Source organism: Stegodyphus dumicola, chromosome 9 (assembly GCF_044657685.1).
Source record: "Stegodyphus dumicola isolate Sdum_Otavi_A_Nest chromosome 9, ASM4465768v1".
Classification (NCBI taxonomy): domain Eukaryota; kingdom Metazoa; phylum Arthropoda; class Arachnida; order Araneae; family Eresidae; genus Stegodyphus; species Stegodyphus dumicola.
In genome coordinates, this window is record NC_140776.1 from 152324673 (window position 1) to 152344153 (window position 19481).

Genomic DNA, 19481 nt, shown 5'->3' on the forward strand with positions numbered 1-19481 from the left:
AAATATTTTCGTTGAAATATGCTGCCTGAAACTTTTCGCGATTACTATACTTCCTTTTTACTTTGTACAAGGACGTAAAAATGGGCATTTTTTTAACGTGTAATATATTTAGAAACTCACCCTATGAAAAAGAATGTATCTACAGCTACGGATGCGTTGATCACAGCTTGGAAAGCAAAATCTCTGGCATATGCTCTGACCTTTTCTAACCCAACTGCAGAAATAAACAAGAAGAATTAACATTTTATGCAATGGTAAAAAGTTGCTACATATTTTGTTTGTTCTTGTTCTAAGAATTTAAACTGTAATACATTACATAAAACTATTTTGTAAAATGCTTATCATAAATATGTAAATGCGTGATTTATATCAAGTCAAGAAAGCAACTATGTAACATGTTATTTGTGACAGATTCATTGTATTAAATACTGATATATTTATTTACGTGCTTTTACTTTTAATTACCATCCTACAATCAAAACATTAAGCTTCTGAATGTTCTTAAAATGTGTTATAAATGTATAGATGCTTAGTGAACCTTGCCCGAGATTTCCATATTACTGAAAATTATCTTAATGTTATTTTTCAAAAATTTATAAGTTATGCAATATTATTTAATTTAAATAATTTATATGCAATATTATTTAATTTAAATAATTTATATGCATATTATAAATAAATAATAAATTAAACTTATTGCATAATAATAGCGCAATAAGTTTTATTTCACTATAATATATTAATGGGTAATATTACAATGTAATATTCCTACTTTTTTAAATTTACAAATTTTCACATTAGCAATCTTTTAGTTTTATTATCTAATCCTCTCTTTTCCTCTGCTTCCGTTAAAATTTCTCTTTGGAGTTATTTAGAACCAGAATTAGAAATATGTTCTTTTAATCTGATAAATTATTTTTTAATTCTGAAATATTGTCAGTAAATAGAAAAAAAACATTCAAATGGTCGTTTATAAAGCCTATTTAAACGGAAAAAATTCTCAAAATTGATTTCTGTATCCAAATATATTTACAGCAATAAAATTTAGCATTTTAAAGCCTTTAAGAAATATCTGTACCATATTTTTGAGTGTTTGGTTGCACTTTGTTTGCTCTTCTTATATTCTAATATATCTATAGACTGACATTTTACTTACTTTTCTTCGTAAAAATATTGAAATGTGCAGCAAGACAATAATAATAATAAATTAAATGTCAGTTTTATTGGGTTAACAAGAAAGTAATTTCGTTTGCACAAAGAAATAGTTTTATGTTCGAATTGTTTTTCTTCTGTCAATATTATATTTTTTTCTTCTGAGATTTGGCAGGTGACGCATTTAGGAGGCTACAGAAAAAAATTCGGTGTATCTTTATTCACAACTGCCAGTTTACGGTCAATGTTAGTAAAAAAACAAAAATAAATATTTCAAATGATAAATATTTTTACATATTTTACTTTTTTATTTTCATAATAGCAAGAAAGTAGCTGAGGCTCATAAAGAGATAGATGATGTTTATGGAATTGATTGCTTAATAGAACGAATGTGTCAGAATTGGTTTAAAAAAATTCGTTTTGAAGATTTTTTATTTGAAGATGACCAACGTTCTGGCCGACCTTCTGAAGTTGATTACGACAAAGTTAAAGCCATAATTGAATCAAGTCTTCAAATAAGTGTGCGACAGATTGCGAAAAGATTAAATGTATCACACACAACAACTGGAAAGCAAATAAGATGTCTTGGACTCGTTAAGAAGCTCGATATTTGAGTTCCACATGAATTGAAAGAACTTCACTTAACTCAAACGAAATATGATTGATGATGAAAAATGGATTGTCTACAATAGTCGAAAATGCTCATGGTCCAAACATGATGAATCAGCGCAAACCATATCGAAATCTAAATTGCATCAGGAAAAGATCATGCTGTCAATTTGGTGGGATAACAAAGACATTGTGTACTTTGAGCTGCTTCCAAGCAACCGAACGATCAGCTGAGATGTTTACTGCCAGCAGCTTATGAATCTGGAGAAAGCAATCAAAGAGAAAAGGCCAGAATTGGCAAATCTCAAAGGAATCGTGTGCCACCATGACAATGCGAGCCCTCGCACATCTTTAGCAACACGTACGAAATTACTGCAGCTTGGCTGGGAAATAATGTACCATCTCCATATAGCCCGAAACGTATGATTTATTTCGAAGTTTACTAAACTTCTTTAATTGTAATTTCAGTAATAACAATGACCTCAAATCGCACTTCGTTGAGTTTTTGCTAATAATAGCTAGTAATTAAAAGCGGTAAAATATCATCAAACAAAACAGAATATTTTTGACTGATTAAAGTTCATTTTTTATATGGAAAGAAGTTGAGTTTTATTTTACACTAAAAAACCGAAATTATTTTCTTGCTAATCCAATGCAATAACTATATCATGAAAAGTTACGAAAATAATATTTACCAAAAGCATGCAGCGTGCACCATAGTTTTAAGAAGTTAGGAACTGTTATTTCTTCGAACTTTCTTAAACCACTTGATTAATAAATGAAACATTTATTAAACCTGTTTTCTGATTTGTGTTGCTGTTAAAGATTTATCTGTGTATTTTGTGTGCGTAAAATTAGCAGTCAACCAAAATTAGTAGACGAAAAGAAATTTATTACTTTAAAACTTTGAAATTAGGAGCATATGATTACCTATTTTACGACTGCCTAAAAGGAGTATCGAAGATGAATTTTAATTATCCTGCACGTTTTATGCTGGGAAGATACAGACGTTTAAATTTTGCTAGAATATGTAAATCAAAAACATTGTTTTGCACCTAATGTAAAAAACAAAGTTAAAGAACATGTTTAGCAACAATAAGAAACAAACGGTCTCTACTGCATGTGGCAAAGACAATGAAAATATATTAGTTAAGTACGTAATCTACACAATTTATCCTATAAGGATAATTGTCTTTTTAGTTCTAACAAATAATATTCTAGAAAAATTACACGTAAGAATAAAACATATTAATTTTCATTGGCATAAAAGGAAATTTATCTCAACACTGCATCTTATTATACTTACGAAACATCTGGAAATTGACGTTAAGGTAAGTGTGTCCAAGTACAATCCAAGACATGCAGAGGAAACGAACGCCATTCAAGCACCTCAAAGTATCAGAGGATGTTTCTGTATTCGAAAATTTCCTGAAATTCGTAATCAAGGAGAATGCCAAGAGAATCCGTATTGCTTTATCTACAAAGATTTATGATTACAAATAATGTAATAATCAGATATGCAATTCATTACAATTATTATTATTATTATTATTATCATGAAATTATTCATAAAAAGTATTTTCGTAAACATTCCGGAAAAAAAGCCTTGTGAATTATGATTTGTTTTTAACAAGATTATATAATTTATTTTTTAAACTGCAATTTAATATTATCAGATTACTGAAAAATTTATCCTTATTTAAAATCGTTGGCTTTCTTCTTCCTCTTTATTTTTTATAAATTCATATCTCCATTAAATTAAAAAATAATCCCATTTATGTTATTGTTAAGTTCGTTTACATCGCAAATTTATCTCATTTATCAAATGTACAAAAAACATGGAAAATATATTATTCATTTATTAAATGTACAAAAAACATGGAAAATATATTATTGTTTTATGAGGTATCAAATATTATTTTCTGAAGCTTTCTCAAAACTTATTTCGTTAAATTTTGCTCAAATATTCTCTTTTTCATGTATTTTTCGCAGCTTTGAAAGAAAATAATGAAAGTCATATACGAATCAAGCTTTTAAAATGATCTGACTGAGTGCTTTAATATGTCAGTAACTACAATTAATACGCAGCGACAAACCTGAAAATTTGAAAGAAAGCTTCGAAAATACTGATGATTAAAGATTTTCCAAAAGCCTTTAGGACGAAATATACTTTTCCTAAGGAAATATTGGAATTCGCTTTAAGTATTCATACTTGCAGGAATGATAAAACATCTGAGTGTCTTTAAGTTATGCATTTTAATAAAAAACTAATTAATATTACCGAATTGAAGCGCAACTATTATTATAAAAAAATGATCGGGAAAAGATCGATAGAATTTTCTAAAATAAGAGAACTAAAAAGAGGAAAAAGAAGTGTGGAAATTTAATTATGACATATTGCTTTGAAATTTCACCATACTCCATTTAATCAGTGTATATGTATTTACAGGGGGCGCTTACGCATTTTAGAAGAACTTTGGGACCATTTAAATTATGTTCAAAATGTACAGGTGATTTTTTTCAAATATTCAAACTGATAGTCGTTTGCTTTGGAATAGCCTGCGTCGTGTTTTCCATGATAGAAGAGCATTCGGATTCGTAAAATTTCTAGGTATATTGATTTTCCTTTTTCTTCCTGTACTTACCAGAATCCATCAAACCTGGCTGGTTTGCCCTTAGAAAGAGCTCTTTTTAAGACACCAGCGGCACAATAGTTCATATTTGAAACATCAGGGAACTTCGCAGGAATAATTTGAAATGGCATATATGTAATACCTGTATCAATCTTAATTTGTTGTTTGTTTAAGCGTAAACCAACGTATTGTTGTTGTCATACGTTGGTTTACGCTTATTATCATTTTTCATTTTAAAACTTTAACTTGGAAATGGGATTTAAAAGTTTTATATTTTCTAGAATTAATATTTGTCAAAACAGAGAAATCACAACATTTTTACATCTAAATATATTAGAAAGGTATAAAATTACAAAATCTACTTTACTGCATGAATAAATTGATTAAAATTATGTTATACATATAATGAAATTTTTATTGCATATTTTCATAAATTCATACACTGTCAATTCATATACTGTCAATTTAAGAAAAGAAAGCTATTTTACTTACGTCTAAAAATCACTTTTGTATAATAGCAGTATATATCAATCATCGAGCCTATGAACATCAGAAACCCAGCAAACGCATAGGCGGATCTATTAAAATAATAATACAAAAGTAGTTTTCAGTTTTAATTTATTTTTAGCTCTGATCTTGCAGTCATTTTCTGTATGTCAATTATCGCAATTATACAGTTATATACATTTCTGAAAGCATATACAATGGTAATAGGGAAAACGTGAGCTTTATTTTTAACTAGCAGAATGCTTCTTCTTCGAATGGACAGTAAAAATTTACTTCCATACGAAATGTAAAATATCAGAAAAGTTCATAAAAGTACCAAGGGAAAATATTAGTAGTGAAAAAAGAATAAAATATATGTAAATACACTAAATAATAAAAGCAACTTTTTTTGATTAATACAACATTCTTTTTCATATGCGACTAAAAATAAAATTATAAATCAGTTAAGGGGGCTTATACACCTTAAACCCTTTATGATCTTCGAATATGTGACTGTTGCAAGAATTGGGATATTTTATGTATTTAAAAAGCAATTACGTCCAACCTTTTACAGCTGACTACATAATATAGCTGATTTGGAAACTAGTAACCAGAAAGTTTGTGTTGCCACAAATATTTTTGTAATTTAATCCTCTTCGTGACAAAATATTTCGCCATGTTTCCACCTTGCGCGCATGATATTTTAAAAACGGCTAATGGTACATACTTGAAATTTCATGGAATTCTTTATATGGGCACTATTTTTTAACTGAACCAAAAATCTGATGAATATTTTAATATTGAAAATTTTTATGGACGAAAACATTACAGATTTTTTAAATAAAATACATTTTATAAACTCAACTCAAAAGAAAATAAAAATTTAACATGTAATTTTTAGAATTTTAGCTTCACAGTAGTTTCCAAATGTTATAAAAGCTATATATTAAATATGGAATTAAATTATGCAACACAATGTTTTAAACTGTGCGCGCAAGGTGGAAACATGACGAAACATTTTGTTACAATGCGGATTAAATTATAAAAATATTTGTGGCAACACAAACTTTCTGATGACTATTACAGAAAGCAGCTATATTATGCAGTCATCTGTAAAAAGTTGGAAGAAATTACTTTTAAAATAAATAAGTTATTCCAATTCTTGCAACTGTCACATATTCGAAGATCTTATGGGTTTTAAGGTGTATGAGTCCCCTTAACACCGACGGATTTAAATCAAGACTGAAAAAGAGAAATTTAACAAATTGAGTGCAATCTATTTTATGTATACCATTTTTATTCAAGTATTATTTTTACCGTTTCTTGAAATTCTGTAACATTTCAATAACGTGACAATTCTAATGACTATGAATTTTTACATTTGGTCACACATCCAAAAATATTATAATAGTTACAAAAAAAAGCTCTTTTTTATGCATATAAATAAAACCTTGGAATTTAAAAAGGTGGTTGTACAATTTATTTCGTACAGTCTGTTGAAATGAGAAAAGAAAAAGAAATTCCCTCTGAACCTAGGAAAATGTTTCCTTCTAATCATAATAGCAGCAAAGTACTCATTAGCGTCATCTTTCCTTTTCAAAGATCTTCCGATTGATCTGATAGCAGACGATTGAATTCAAATCATTTAAATTCGTTTATTTGATCTAAAAATCTGATATAATCGATTAACATCTCAGGCTTGTTAAACAAAGAAAATTAAATATCTATCTGAAATTTAAGAAAGTTATTGTGGCAGCCAGACATAGAGTCTGTTCGAACAAAATGATTTTGCTTTGCTGTAAATAAAAATCGCTGATTGGAAATGATTCATTAACTGCAACAATATTTTTGAAAATATAAATTATAGCTGCTACTTGACAGTTTTGTTTTCATGCAAAGATCGCTTTTAAAGAAGCAATGGATGTAAGGCTGTGTTTGTGCTGAAAACGTTTCATATACAGTTATTAAAACATGCAGTGAAAGCAATGTTGTTTCTATATTTAAAGCAGATTGTAGAGTAATTAGGACTTTTTAAAGTAGGAAATACGAAACATGAATAAAGCCCTCGCCGGGATTCGAAATTGGACCTCTCGAATACGCGCCAAGTGTGCTACCGTTACACCACGAGGGCATGTGGAAAGAAGGGAGAACATATTTTATACGATAGGTAATATTAAACGTCAGAGTTTGGCTTCAAGTGGAAAAATTTGTGCAAATATGTATCCAAGGGGAAAATGGAATCTTTCGAATGGTGAAAAGGTAAGATCTTTAATGTTAAAAGAAAATCTGCCAATTGTAAGGACAGTTACAGAACCGTAATTCTCAATGTCAAGTGTAAATAAAATATTTAATGCTGATCTGCTGATGGTGATGAATCTTAAAAAGATGAAAAAACCGTTATCTTCGGATTATGGTAACTTGGCGATTTTTTGGCGAACATTTGGCGACCAACCCTGTTACAGCAACATGCTAGTTTTTTTTTTTTTTTTTTTTTTTTTGGACGCCATTTTGTTTTCACGAAGTAAAAGAATGTTTTTTTTTTTTTTTTTTTTACTTAACATTTTTTTCCAACAATCTGCTAGCCGAATTACGCTTATGCTAGAACTTTTATGGAACAAAAGTGCTTAATCATGACGAAGAATAGGTGCGAAATTGGGAGAAAGTGCAGAATCGCCGCACTGCTTGCCGCGTTTTTAAGAATTGCACATACACGGTATTATCCATGTACACGTCGACCTATTTTCACTTAAAAAAAATCCCAGAATTGCACAAAAATGGCATTGCGCACACTCTTGACTTTATCCATGTGCACTACTAAAGTCCTAGCTAGTAACCTTTATCGCCTTACCAAAATGTCGCCAAACTACCTGTTACCATACTCCAAAGATTAGCCGAAAAAACTAATGTGCGTCACGACATATCGCTGAAAGCAGAACACGCTGCAGAATTCTTTATGAGAAATTTACCTAGCAAAAAATGTAAAAAATGTTGTCACAGTACCAGGAATTATCATTAAAGAGGAGCAAAATATCTTAAAATATAGTTCAAAGAATCTAAAAAAAGTTTTTCAAAAGGGTTTAGGATTTCATCTGATTTTTCAAATAACGGCAAATTAAAAATGAAGAGAGCAGAGAAAAATGTTAAAATCAACTCCACATATTATCAGGAACATATTTTATACGCAATTTTCAAATACGAAATGCCTTCTCTTCATCCACAGTGCGATCATTCAGTAGAACTGCATCAAGAGAAAACAAGTACCCACACGTCAAAATCCATTTTTAATTTCCTGGAAAAATTGGAACAAAAAACGTGTATCAGGCTAAATCTCTTGGTGTATCATTCAAGGATGTTTGCGCTCTTAATCTTTTAAAAAGCGGCTTGTCTTAGAACCCTCCTTGGACTTTGGAAAGCTGTTCAAAAGAAATGGGATAAAATACCTCTTCCGATACAGCAAAAGGTTGTATGTCTTGGAAATTACGGTGTAGAAAGATCAAGAAGAATAAGGGTTTCCATATACAGCCTTTAAAACACAAAAATTACAGGTAAAATATTTCTGTAAATAAAATGAAATTCGTCTAAAAAATGCGTGAATAACCTCTGCAGATAAAAAATAGAATGGTTTCGGAGTCTTGCCAAAATTCGCTGAGCTACAATGGAGATATCGAAGGGACGCCGTTTGGAAGACTGATTTTTGACCTTCTCTGTTTCAGCATCAGACTTTACAATGTTTTCGAGAAATATTTGTCACAAAATTAAAAAGAAATCTATATCAGATTTTGAAGAAATCCTTGTAGTATTTGATCATAATTGCAAATAATCACGTTTTGCAGAATTTCAAAAAATTAGGAAGGTAGTCCAAAGTTATTTGAAAATTTGATGCTGAAAAACAAAGAAAAATCATGTTAAATATTGGGCTTTAAACATGATTTCGGCGTTTTATAATGCATGTTGTTAGCAGTGCTGCTTGTACGCAATTGAATCTGGAAACACTTGCATTTAAAAATTTTGAGATCAATAGTTAATAATTAGTAATATCTGATATCTTTTAAAGTATAAACAGTAATTATTATTACCACGTAAAGTCACCGAGTTTTGGTTCAAAAAAATAGCATTTGCCGAAAGATTTACTTCATTATTTTATTGCAAAGAAATCTGTAGCAGAAAAGTACCGTTAGCTGTTGGAAGTTTTGGGTGAATGTGGTTCATCAAGCATAATTTACAAAAAGTGGTTTTGACTGTTTAAAAATACTTATTTTAACGCACATGACAGAACCTGGAAACTATCCAAAATATTTCAAAATGAAGAACTGGAAGCATAACTAGATGTAGATCCTTTCCAAACACAATCCATATTGGCTGCTTTATTAAATATTACCCAAGCGTGCATTTCGCAATGTTTACTTTTGATGGTAATTCTTTAAAGCCAAGAAAATTGAATCCCATATAAAGTGAAAAGAGGTATATCGAAAGTTAAAATACTATAAGTGTATTGCTGCTTTAGAGACAAAGGAGAATTTTTTTTTTTTTTTTTTGCATCAAATTGTTGCTGATAACAAAACATAGATTCACTCCAATAATTCTAAACTACCAAATGCATGGGTGTGTCCAAATCCATCTAATGGGATCAAAAGGTCTTAAACTACCATGAGCTATTGCAGACGAAACAGGTAATCAAAATTGAACATCACAAACTACAGATAATCAATCTGAACGAAGCACTGAAACAAAAACGCCCGCAAAATACCAAAAGGTACGACAAGGTTATTTTCCAACATAGCAATACTCGCCCACATGTTGAAGGACTAGTCAAAGAAACTTCAAAAGCACTTCTTTAGGTAACTCGCCCACTGTATTCATCAGATGTTGTCCCTACAATTTGTTTTCCGATCCATGCTCAGCGTGTTTTCTAAAAAGGGATTTAGCTGCTACTGAGAATGTGAAAAATTGGCTTGATGATTGGTAGCTTCAAAACAACCAGACTTCTTTACGAAATACGTTCTTTTGCCTGTCAAATGGGCGAACATCTTAGCTTCTGATAAAAAAATATGTTGAATAAATCGACCTTTCATTTGAAAACTAACAGATGTCTTTTATTTACATAAAAAATGGAAGTCTTATTCCTACACCAAATAAAACTGCAAATTTAAAAAATGTCATATATTTCTGATATTAGGAAGTATAGAACATCAGCCAAAGAACAAACTGTAAATTAAAAAATTGTGATATATTTATGACATTGCGAAATATAGAACATCCGCTAAAAACTATAATAATAGATAATTAATGTTACTTTAAATTTAAAAATCTTGTATTTAATAGTTGAATTACAAAAATTACAGAAAAACGTAAACATCTGCTCTTACATGACAAAAACGGTTACTGGAGTAAATTTGTTTTCTTCTTTCACTTCACATCTAGATGCTTGAGCACTAAATCCCAGCCATTTTCCTACTGAAATGATAAAAACAGGTTTTACGTTCAGCAGTACATCCAATGGCTGCGTTTTACAGAACAAGCTCATTGAAAGTAACTTTAAAGGAACATGAGTAAAAATTTTGAAATAAAGAATTTGTCTTAAAAAATTCAATTTAATACTAGAATTGTAAAATAAATATTAATAATAAAAGCATAGTATTTAAATTTTCGATAGAACAAAAGTAGTTATAAAAAACTCCGAGAACATAAAAGAAGTTACGAAACTAAGAGCAAATAAAATTTTGTAAATATCGAAGGGAAAGCATTACAGTTATAAACTACAGAATATTCTGAATATCAAAAGCATTTTCCTGTCGACGTTGCTCATGAATTGGAATACATGACGCTTCAATTATGAGAATTTAGAGGCATATATATATTTTCCTGACGAGGAGAAACAATTAAGAAATTAAAATCAATATTAGCAGTAACTCAGTTATTAACTATCAAGAAATATTAGTAAACCGGCCTGGGAGGACATTAAAATTTTAAAATATTTCCATTTCTTTTAAGTGTGATTATATACCATATTTTGTTATAAAGACATTATTGTTTTAAGTGACATTTATGCCTTGTGTTTACTTCAGTCGTAAAGATACCTGTCTAAAGTTTAATGAAATATTGTATTTCATGAAATATATTTTATTCTTTCTTTTAAACCGATTTTAAACTTTTATTTTCTTAATAAGGGCTCAGACTAATTTAATAAATACTTCTCAATATCATAAAAATGTATATTTTATTTATTAGAAAACATGCTGAGACAGATGCTGCAGAAAAAGTCCTAGCTTCGTTTTTTATTCACCTCTTGTATTTATCAAACTGAATTTAACCTTTTTTCGTGAGCTATAGGGACCAGTTATGAATGAGGGCTATTTAGTCAGCTATTTTTATAGGAAGGATTAGAAAACAAATCAACAGGGTCTTAAGCTTCCTACTCCATGTTAAAGAAAACATTTTATCTCTCCATTAAACATTGAAATTTCTTGACACATTTGAAGTAGTGAACGTACAGGACAAATATGTCTCAGGCCCCGGAAAAAGTTTTAATATATGGATAAGGTACGGATAATTATTAAAATGATGCCTTTGCGGATTGAGGCTAATTAAAATTTGTCCATCGAAAAGACTTCTGGACAGGATGGTCATGGGATCAGATGCCCACCATCAACGTCTCCTTCCACCGAGATACCGACTGCCTTTGGAGAGTTGCTGTTGACGTCAAAGATTTCATCTTCCAACCCTGTCTCTATCAATACTGGAATGGATATTAAGTGAATATCCGTCTAGTATCTTACCATGATTAGGTAATGCAATCCAATTAAATTTAAGTTAAATTTCTAATTATATTTTCTGTGTTTTAATCCGAAGGTATTTTGCAGAGCCTGCTTCTTAAATTCATTTCAGTTTCAAATTCTCCTTTCCTCATTGTCTAAATAAGCCCACCAGCGGCCGAGCGGTAAAGACGCTGAACACTGGTAGTTCGGTCTGAGGTTCGAATCCCGCGAACGGGCTGGCTGCATAGGCGTTTTCATAGTTTTCCCCATGTGTAACGTGTATACGAGCCAGTTTCCCTTAGAAAGTCCTCCACGAAAGGCATCCCTCCCTTTAGGCAGAGAGCCCTCGTGTGCTTTGCCATAATTAAATACACCAATACACACCATTGTCTAAATAATTCATTTATCAAATTCCAAATAATGTTATATATTTAAATGTAATCTGACTTACATTTGAGCACTGAATAAATAAGTCTTTCAGGTCTCCTTTAAGAAGTGCTCCAATTTCCAATCTTGTTACTTCTATGCGTGCAGTAATTATACATAACGAATTTTAAATACGAATATGAAAATACTACAATGACAGTAGTTTTGAATTTAAGTTCCGTTGATTTAAATTACGAATTAAAAGTACGTAGTAAAAATTTTATAATTCTGAACATTAACGTTACAAATAAAACTTATTGAAGAAGATACTTCCGGTCTTCGCATACATTACATTACAAACTGATATGTTCCATAAACACAGGGTAATAACTGCATAATTGAATAAAACAATACTTGTCTTGCATTTGATTTCTTACATTCTTTAGCCATTTTATCGATGTCCTCCAGAGTACATCCAGACGGAACACATATACCTAAACGTAGCGACAGGAAATGGAAGAAATGGGCGTACTTTGCAGCCTCACTTACGACCTAAAACAATAGAAATAAATTTTTGCAGAGCTAACGGACATAAAATAATAATAAGGAACTGAATAAGACACGAAATTAATACGCTTCTAAGAAACTAGAACACTAAACCAATCAATGTTATTGAAATCCGTTCTTCAACTACTGACACTTTAAATTGAGATTCCTATACCATTCATTTTGTACTTAGAATAAAATGTTTGAGTAATTTATAATTATTTATCTATCATTTTTAGTCCAAAGGGGCTTTGTCCCTGAAGGACTATTGTTAGTCCAAAAGGGCTTTGTCCCTGAAGGACTATTGTTTTCGTTTTGCGATTTCGCTTTGAATCACTATAAATGTCCGTTTCACTTTTGAAACTATTGCCACCAAAGGTTAGAGTCCTGCATTATATTTGAAGAAATTAAATAATAAAAAATCTGCATAAATGTACGTATATTTCTCGCATTGTGATAAAACGGGTACGTAGAGCCATCGAATTTTGAATGACGTCATCCTCCTACGAATATGGACATGTGGAAGGCCAAATTTGAAATTTGGAATTTGTTTTATTATCGATTTCAGATTTTGTAAAAGTTTAACGAATTTTTGAGTAACAAACTCAATGATTTAAAAGCGAGCAATGGCAACATTCTACGAGGGAAAAAACCTTTTTATTTCCTGTGCGCGGTACTGTGTATCGGAAATTCTAAAGATATGTTCATTTTATAATTATTTTGCGACAGTGCTATTGAACTGGATTTCATGGTTTAAGCGTAAAAAACATGATATTTAATAAATAAAGGTAAGAAAATCTGAAAACTTTCAGATTTTTTTTTCTTTTTCGTTTTGCGATTTTGCGTTGGTTTACTATAAATGTCCGTTTCACTTTTGAAACTGTTGCCACCAAATGTTAGAGTCCATTATATTTGAAGAAATTAAATAATTAAAAATGTGCATAAATGTATGTATATTTCTCGCATTGTGATAAAACAACTGTTCATAGAGCCATCGAGTTTTGAATGACGTAATCCTCCTGCGAATATGGGCATGTAGAAGCCCAAATTTGAAATTTAGAATTTGTTTTATCATCGATTTCATACTTTGTAAAACTATAACGAATTTTTCATTAACAAACTCAAGGATTTCAAAGCGAGCAATGGCAACGTTGTACTGAAAAAACATTCTTATCTCCAGCGCTTTGAGATTGTGTGTCAGAAACTCTAAAGATATGCTCAATTTAAAACTATTTTGCGATATTGCTCCTGAACTGAATTTTATGGTTTAAGTGACATGAACGCGATATTTAATAAAGACATGAACGAGATATTTAATAAATAATGGTAACAGAAAAAATGTTAAAAAAACGCCCCTTTGGACGTAATTTTAAATCTGAAACATTTCAGATTTTTTTTTACCTCTATCACTATTAAAAGTATTGAGATACATTCTAACTCACCGATTCTCCTTTAGAGAAATTTTTCAATTCATCCAACACTTCATCTAATTTGTAGAAATCTTTCTTAGGTGGAATAGGAGGTTTCAAATCTAGGGTGCAATACTGGCCTCTAAAAAGTTCTTTCTTGCTTCTACTGCTCATGGCTACCGTGTCGACGCATTCGTCATAAGCGCCGAATGAAGACAAGGAACCAACAAGCATGCCATCCATGAGTTTGGAACTTGAATCTATGACTAAATAAGAGATGTACATAAATATTTATCAATTCGCGCATAAAACAAGTTTTATTCGCTATATAAGACAAAGGCGACTACATATTGGTTTCTTATTTCAATATTTTATCCAAGGACAGAACGTGATGCCCGAAAATTTAAAATCAGTTTGCAAGCCGCGATTTAATCTTACATTTTACACAATTCTGGAATACATTTATTACGAATAAATAACTATAATACGAATAATAACTGAAACCCATTTCTTATAACAAGAATACTAATTAAAAGAGGAATATTTAATTGAAATTCTTTTACGAGAGAGTAAGTAATAATTTATGAGTTTTCGAAGGAAAGCACTGGCATGCTCTGAAATAAAAATAATGATTTTTAGCAAAGACATGAGACTATATTCATTCGCTTGCATAAGTAATAAAGAAGAAATAGAAATGCATCTTTTCCTCTAGCAAATAACCTTGATATGCTCTATTATATTGTTACGAAATGTAGAAGCGCGGTAACATGGCTTCCCCGCAAAGCAGTTTTAGGTTTGCCATAAAATAAGAAGGAAAGGCAGGATTGCCACATTTGGCGAGAAATCACCCATTTGGCGACAAAATTGGTGATATGCCATGGACGGATGGAGAATCTTCTGGAACGAATTCTTACCGGTTTATCCCAGAATGTTCTCGAACACAAGCCAAAAACTATATAAAACCTGTTGGTACGCGGAGCGTCAGTGCGAGTGCGAGATACTTAGTTCCGATTTACTCAGTCCGTACGGAGTCGATCGAGTTAGCAGCCGGGCAGCGAGTGCCGAGTGGGTCGAAGTGTCTCTTAGTGTATCGCGGTTAGTGCATCGTCGAGAGAGTATGTTAAGTTCCGGGAAAGACTGAACCGAAGAGTCGGGAGCTGTGCTCTGTGTGTCGTCGAGTGCATCGCGAGCTGTAGCGTGGAGAGTCTCGAGAGTACGTGGAGTTCCGAGAACGACTAAGCAGAGTCGGGAGTTGTACTCTGGTGCTTTGCAGTGAAACTGTCTCCACCGTTATAGTCTGATAACCTGAAGGCTGTGTCGCTGATTGTTCGAGCGAGTTTATAGTAGATCTTCGACGACTGTAAAACGTGACTTTGGAGCTGTCCTGATTAATACTGGCCAATAAAGTGTGTTTCTATATTTCATCGAGTGTCGTCGTTATTCACTCCAACTCCGCACGAACCCATAACGTAAATAACGTGGAGAAGAAAGAAAATAACGCAACAATATATATTCAAAATCACTACCGAAAAACTTGACTAAAGGCAAATAATCTCATTATTTTAACAGAAAAGTTATAGGCGTTGCTCCAAAGTCTTTTTTACATTCTTCGTTTCTATCATGGTATAAGAAAGAGTAAAGAAACATTTATGTATCCATGAAATAAATTTAAAAAATAACAGATTAATTTTCTCTCTTTTGCCACAATTTTAAATAACATCAGTGATTAGAGACTTAAAAACTGCTCACAATATATTTAAATGCTCTGAACTGCGCATTCATGACTGTAACATTTTTTACCAGTAATTTAAATTAACTGCGAAAATAACTGACAGTTAAATTGTTAATATGTTATATTCTTCTTCATTCTTTTTATTTAAAGATTAATTTACGTATTTTTAGAATGGATAAATGTAGTATAATGCAAAGAATCAATAATTAACTACGCTAATTTAATTGTTAAAGACATAATAAAACCTTATAACGTTGTTTCTTGTTAAAAATTCGTTCAAAGGTTTTATGATTAGAATTCCATTAGGATGCTCTGAAACAAGTTCTTTCGCCTTGGAACTTAAGATAAAGACCATTTTTATGCGCATTTACTGATTTCCGTGTATAAATGTCCCGGGGCTGACCGGTTGAAGCCATTATTATCAGTGTATCGAGTTCCCAGATGGAATTAAGCAGCCTTGAATGATAAAAAGAAAGGACAAAGAAGTCTGTTGTAGACATAATATCATGCCCTTTATTTTTATATATTTCATAAAATTACGCATTATTCATTTTACAGACAAATTGGTAGACAATAATATTAAATAATTGTCGTATTTCCAAACATTTCAAGAATTACAAAGGATACTAATCTGTAGCTTAGATTAGAATGCCTTATTAATTTTGGAAAGTGTAAGCTGAAGTGTTAATTAGAGTCAGCTTGAAGCTTCATCTAATTAATCTCTGCTCAGTAATATTTAATTACTTTTATTGGTTTCAGATATAATTCCTTTCATTGATTTTAATTTAGATTTGATTTCTTTTATTGACTGTTTATGAACTTTAGGGTGATTAGGAAGTCCCCTTGAAACTGTAGATCAGGGCACATATCTAATTTGTCCTTGCAGAAATCAGACCTTCGAGAGAAGTTACTAGCCAATCATATTCTTTTATTTTATTGTGGTCAAAACAAAGAATTTGAGACAATAAATTCGACGGAGACTATAAAAATTTTTCTAGCATAGCAGCTATTTTAACGTATAGGAATAATGATTGATTGAATATTGGTTGGTTGATATTTTTACATTAACTGTCTACAAATAACTGCGACTTTAGGTTGTATTATTGGTGATCATATTTTTGATTTGGGGTAGCTTTTTGTGTTCTCTAAATCAAAAGAAGTGAAATAGTACTCAATAATTGGGAGCACTATGTGGACGGAATTTTGTGATAAAAAGCACAAAAAAATTGCTGTATCATCCTACAGAAAATAGAGACATGAAAAATTAGCAGTTCTCTTGTCGGGGCTCGAACTTCGGACCTGAGGAATATGCGCCAATTGTGCTACCGTTACAACACAAAAGCATACCGGAGGGAGGGAGAAAATACTCCAGTTGTCCTTTAAAAGGGGGAGAAAATACTACTCCCCCTTTTAAATGGCAACTGGGAAGAAGAGGACCCTATCGCCAAATCCTGGTGGTGACGAATTATCGTCCACCACCTTTCAGTTTTTAGGTTAATTAGGTTTTTTCAAGCACATGTGAAAAATCTGCAATTCCCTGGCCGGGGCGCGAAAGTGGACCTCTTGAATGCGCGCCGAGTGTGCTACCACTACACCACGAAGGCATGCTGGAAGGCGAGAGAAAATACCTTATAATTTCTTAGTATATTTTTGAGTATTTACCTTCGATGAGAAACTTTTTATAACAAGTGATTCTTTGTTTTCGTTACACTTGCAAAAGCCTGAAATCTTTATATCTGTTCGCTACGCATGAAAATATTATAAGTTAACATTGTTTAAAATATATGTATGTGTATTTGGAGTTTATTCATTTTGCAAAGCACACATTTTGATTTGATCTTTATGCTGGATCTACTGTATAGAGACTTCTATAATTCACTACTGCCCTGCAGAATCCTTGTGTATATGTTTCTTAAAATTTCATATCCATTGCGCCTTCAAGCTTATAAAATCGGTTTTCAAGATTCACTTAGCTATTGCCAATTTAGTTATTGACTATTAATAGGCAAACAAATTAACAACTGATGCGTTTCTGTGTTACAGATAACAGACTTTATAAATCAATTCAGTCTTTATTTAAATATAAATTACGATAGTAACATCAGGCAGAAAAATATTTGTAAAAATTTTTGAGGCTGGATACATTCCTTATTCTGTAATAAATTTTGTAAAGTCCAAATATTTGTATAAATTCAAGACTATGAACTGCAAAGCTGTAGATTAAATCAAAAGTTCTTCAAAAGCACTTGAACTAAAGTAACATAAAATCTCATTCTAAGAATAAATGAAATCATTTTTGGCTCATATTTTTATGCATATTATTAGACAGAAATAAGCGTTTGGTAATGTATTAAAAAATATATGTTTAACATATTTCCTGCAAGTATGTAACGTCTAAATGTTTCCTCGAGTATGTATTGAATGTGAGTGCAGGTCGTAAATTAATTGCAGCTCATTGCACGCAACATTTCTTTTCACAGTTTTCTTCTACCGTAAAATTCATCACCGATTTTGAACGACTGTCTGGTAAATCAACTGGTAAATCCACATTTCGTGGTAATATATAGGCAAATAAAAAATGACTCTCTCATTCACAAGGCCAGAAAACGAGCTCTTTTCAAACTGATAGGTTGAACGACATTAAAATGCGTAGACATTTAATTCTGTAAAACTGGTTATTATATATTTCAATAACTTGTTTCGAAAATTGCAATGGTATTTTAGTTGAAATTTTACTCATTTTACAAGGCCATCAACAGCAGCTTAATCTTTATAGCACAAATTACGTCAACGGTCTTCCTTTACGTCAAGACTTGCTTTATTAGAAACCTTATTTAAACCATTTTCACATTATTTTGCATTTCTGTATGCGGAATATTTAAAACTATCTGAACTATGGTATCTGAATTTTAAATATCAAGATATGTATATTGCTCAGTAATTGCGTCATAAAAGACGTAAACATGACGGGAAAATTTATAAAGTAAGGCAGACCTAAGCTCCAAAATAAAGCGTACAACAAAGTCATAAAAATTAGGAATTTCTATGTTTCAGATACAACAACCAGGAACATCTCTCGATAGCAAAACCTTCAAAATATGGTTCTCAGAACTATGAGACTCTATGCGTCTCATTTAGCGCTGCGCAAGTTAAATAAAATTTTAAAAGAAATTTTTGATATAATCTGGAAGGCAAAGCTAAGCATCTCAAATAATAACACGTTTTTCATTTCTTTAGTTATTACTACCGATATATAATAAATATATTTTATGAATTGAAACTCTTGTAATTAGATACAAATAAATAAACTTAAAATAATCAGTCTTTGTGTGTGACAGTCTGCGCATTTTGGGGCCAACCAACAACAAAATTTAAACGCATAAATTTGAGGCTAAATGACTTGTTCTCTATGTTTGTATCTAACATTGAAAAAAGGTAGAATTTCCACTCTAAAAGTTATTTTAGCTTTCGTTTAATCCAGAGAATAAGATTTAGTGTTATTATTTTGTTATGACACAAATAATTGGTACTTACGCATTGTCGCAACAATCTTGACGCCGTTTTGGCAATCTTTTTATATAAGAAAAATTAATAATGACTAATAAACAAAATAAAAATTAATTACTACATTTATACAATATACTGCATCCACACTTGCATATATTTACCAGTATTTATTACATTTATTATTAATTACTATCCATGATTAATATAAATTATTATTTATCTATATTTATTATTAATTACTTTCATATATTTATTCATATTTTCCACCCATTTTTGCTATTTTAAT

At 31.1% G+C, this 19481-nt stretch overlaps 1 protein-coding gene across 1 annotated transcript in view; it reads right to left on the minus strand.

The window, feature by feature from the left end:
• The window catches only part of LOC118181512 (nose resistant to fluoxetine protein 6-like), a 59499-nt gene that overhangs the window by 21793 nt on the left and 18225 nt on the right, over positions 1 to 19481 (minus strand). Inside the window, exons 3-8 of the mRNA XM_035350671.2 lie at positions 13990 to 14222; positions 12439 to 12553; positions 10247 to 10334; positions 4887 to 4972; positions 3068 to 3238; positions 121 to 214 (exon numbers count right to left, since the gene is read on the minus strand). Of these exons, the coding sequence (XP_035206562.1) occupies positions 121 to 214; positions 3068 to 3238; positions 4887 to 4972; positions 10247 to 10334; positions 12439 to 12553; positions 13990 to 14222 (787 nt within the window). The remainder of the gene's footprint in view (positions 1 to 120; positions 215 to 3067; positions 3239 to 4886; positions 4973 to 10246; positions 10335 to 12438; positions 12554 to 13989; positions 14223 to 19481) is intronic.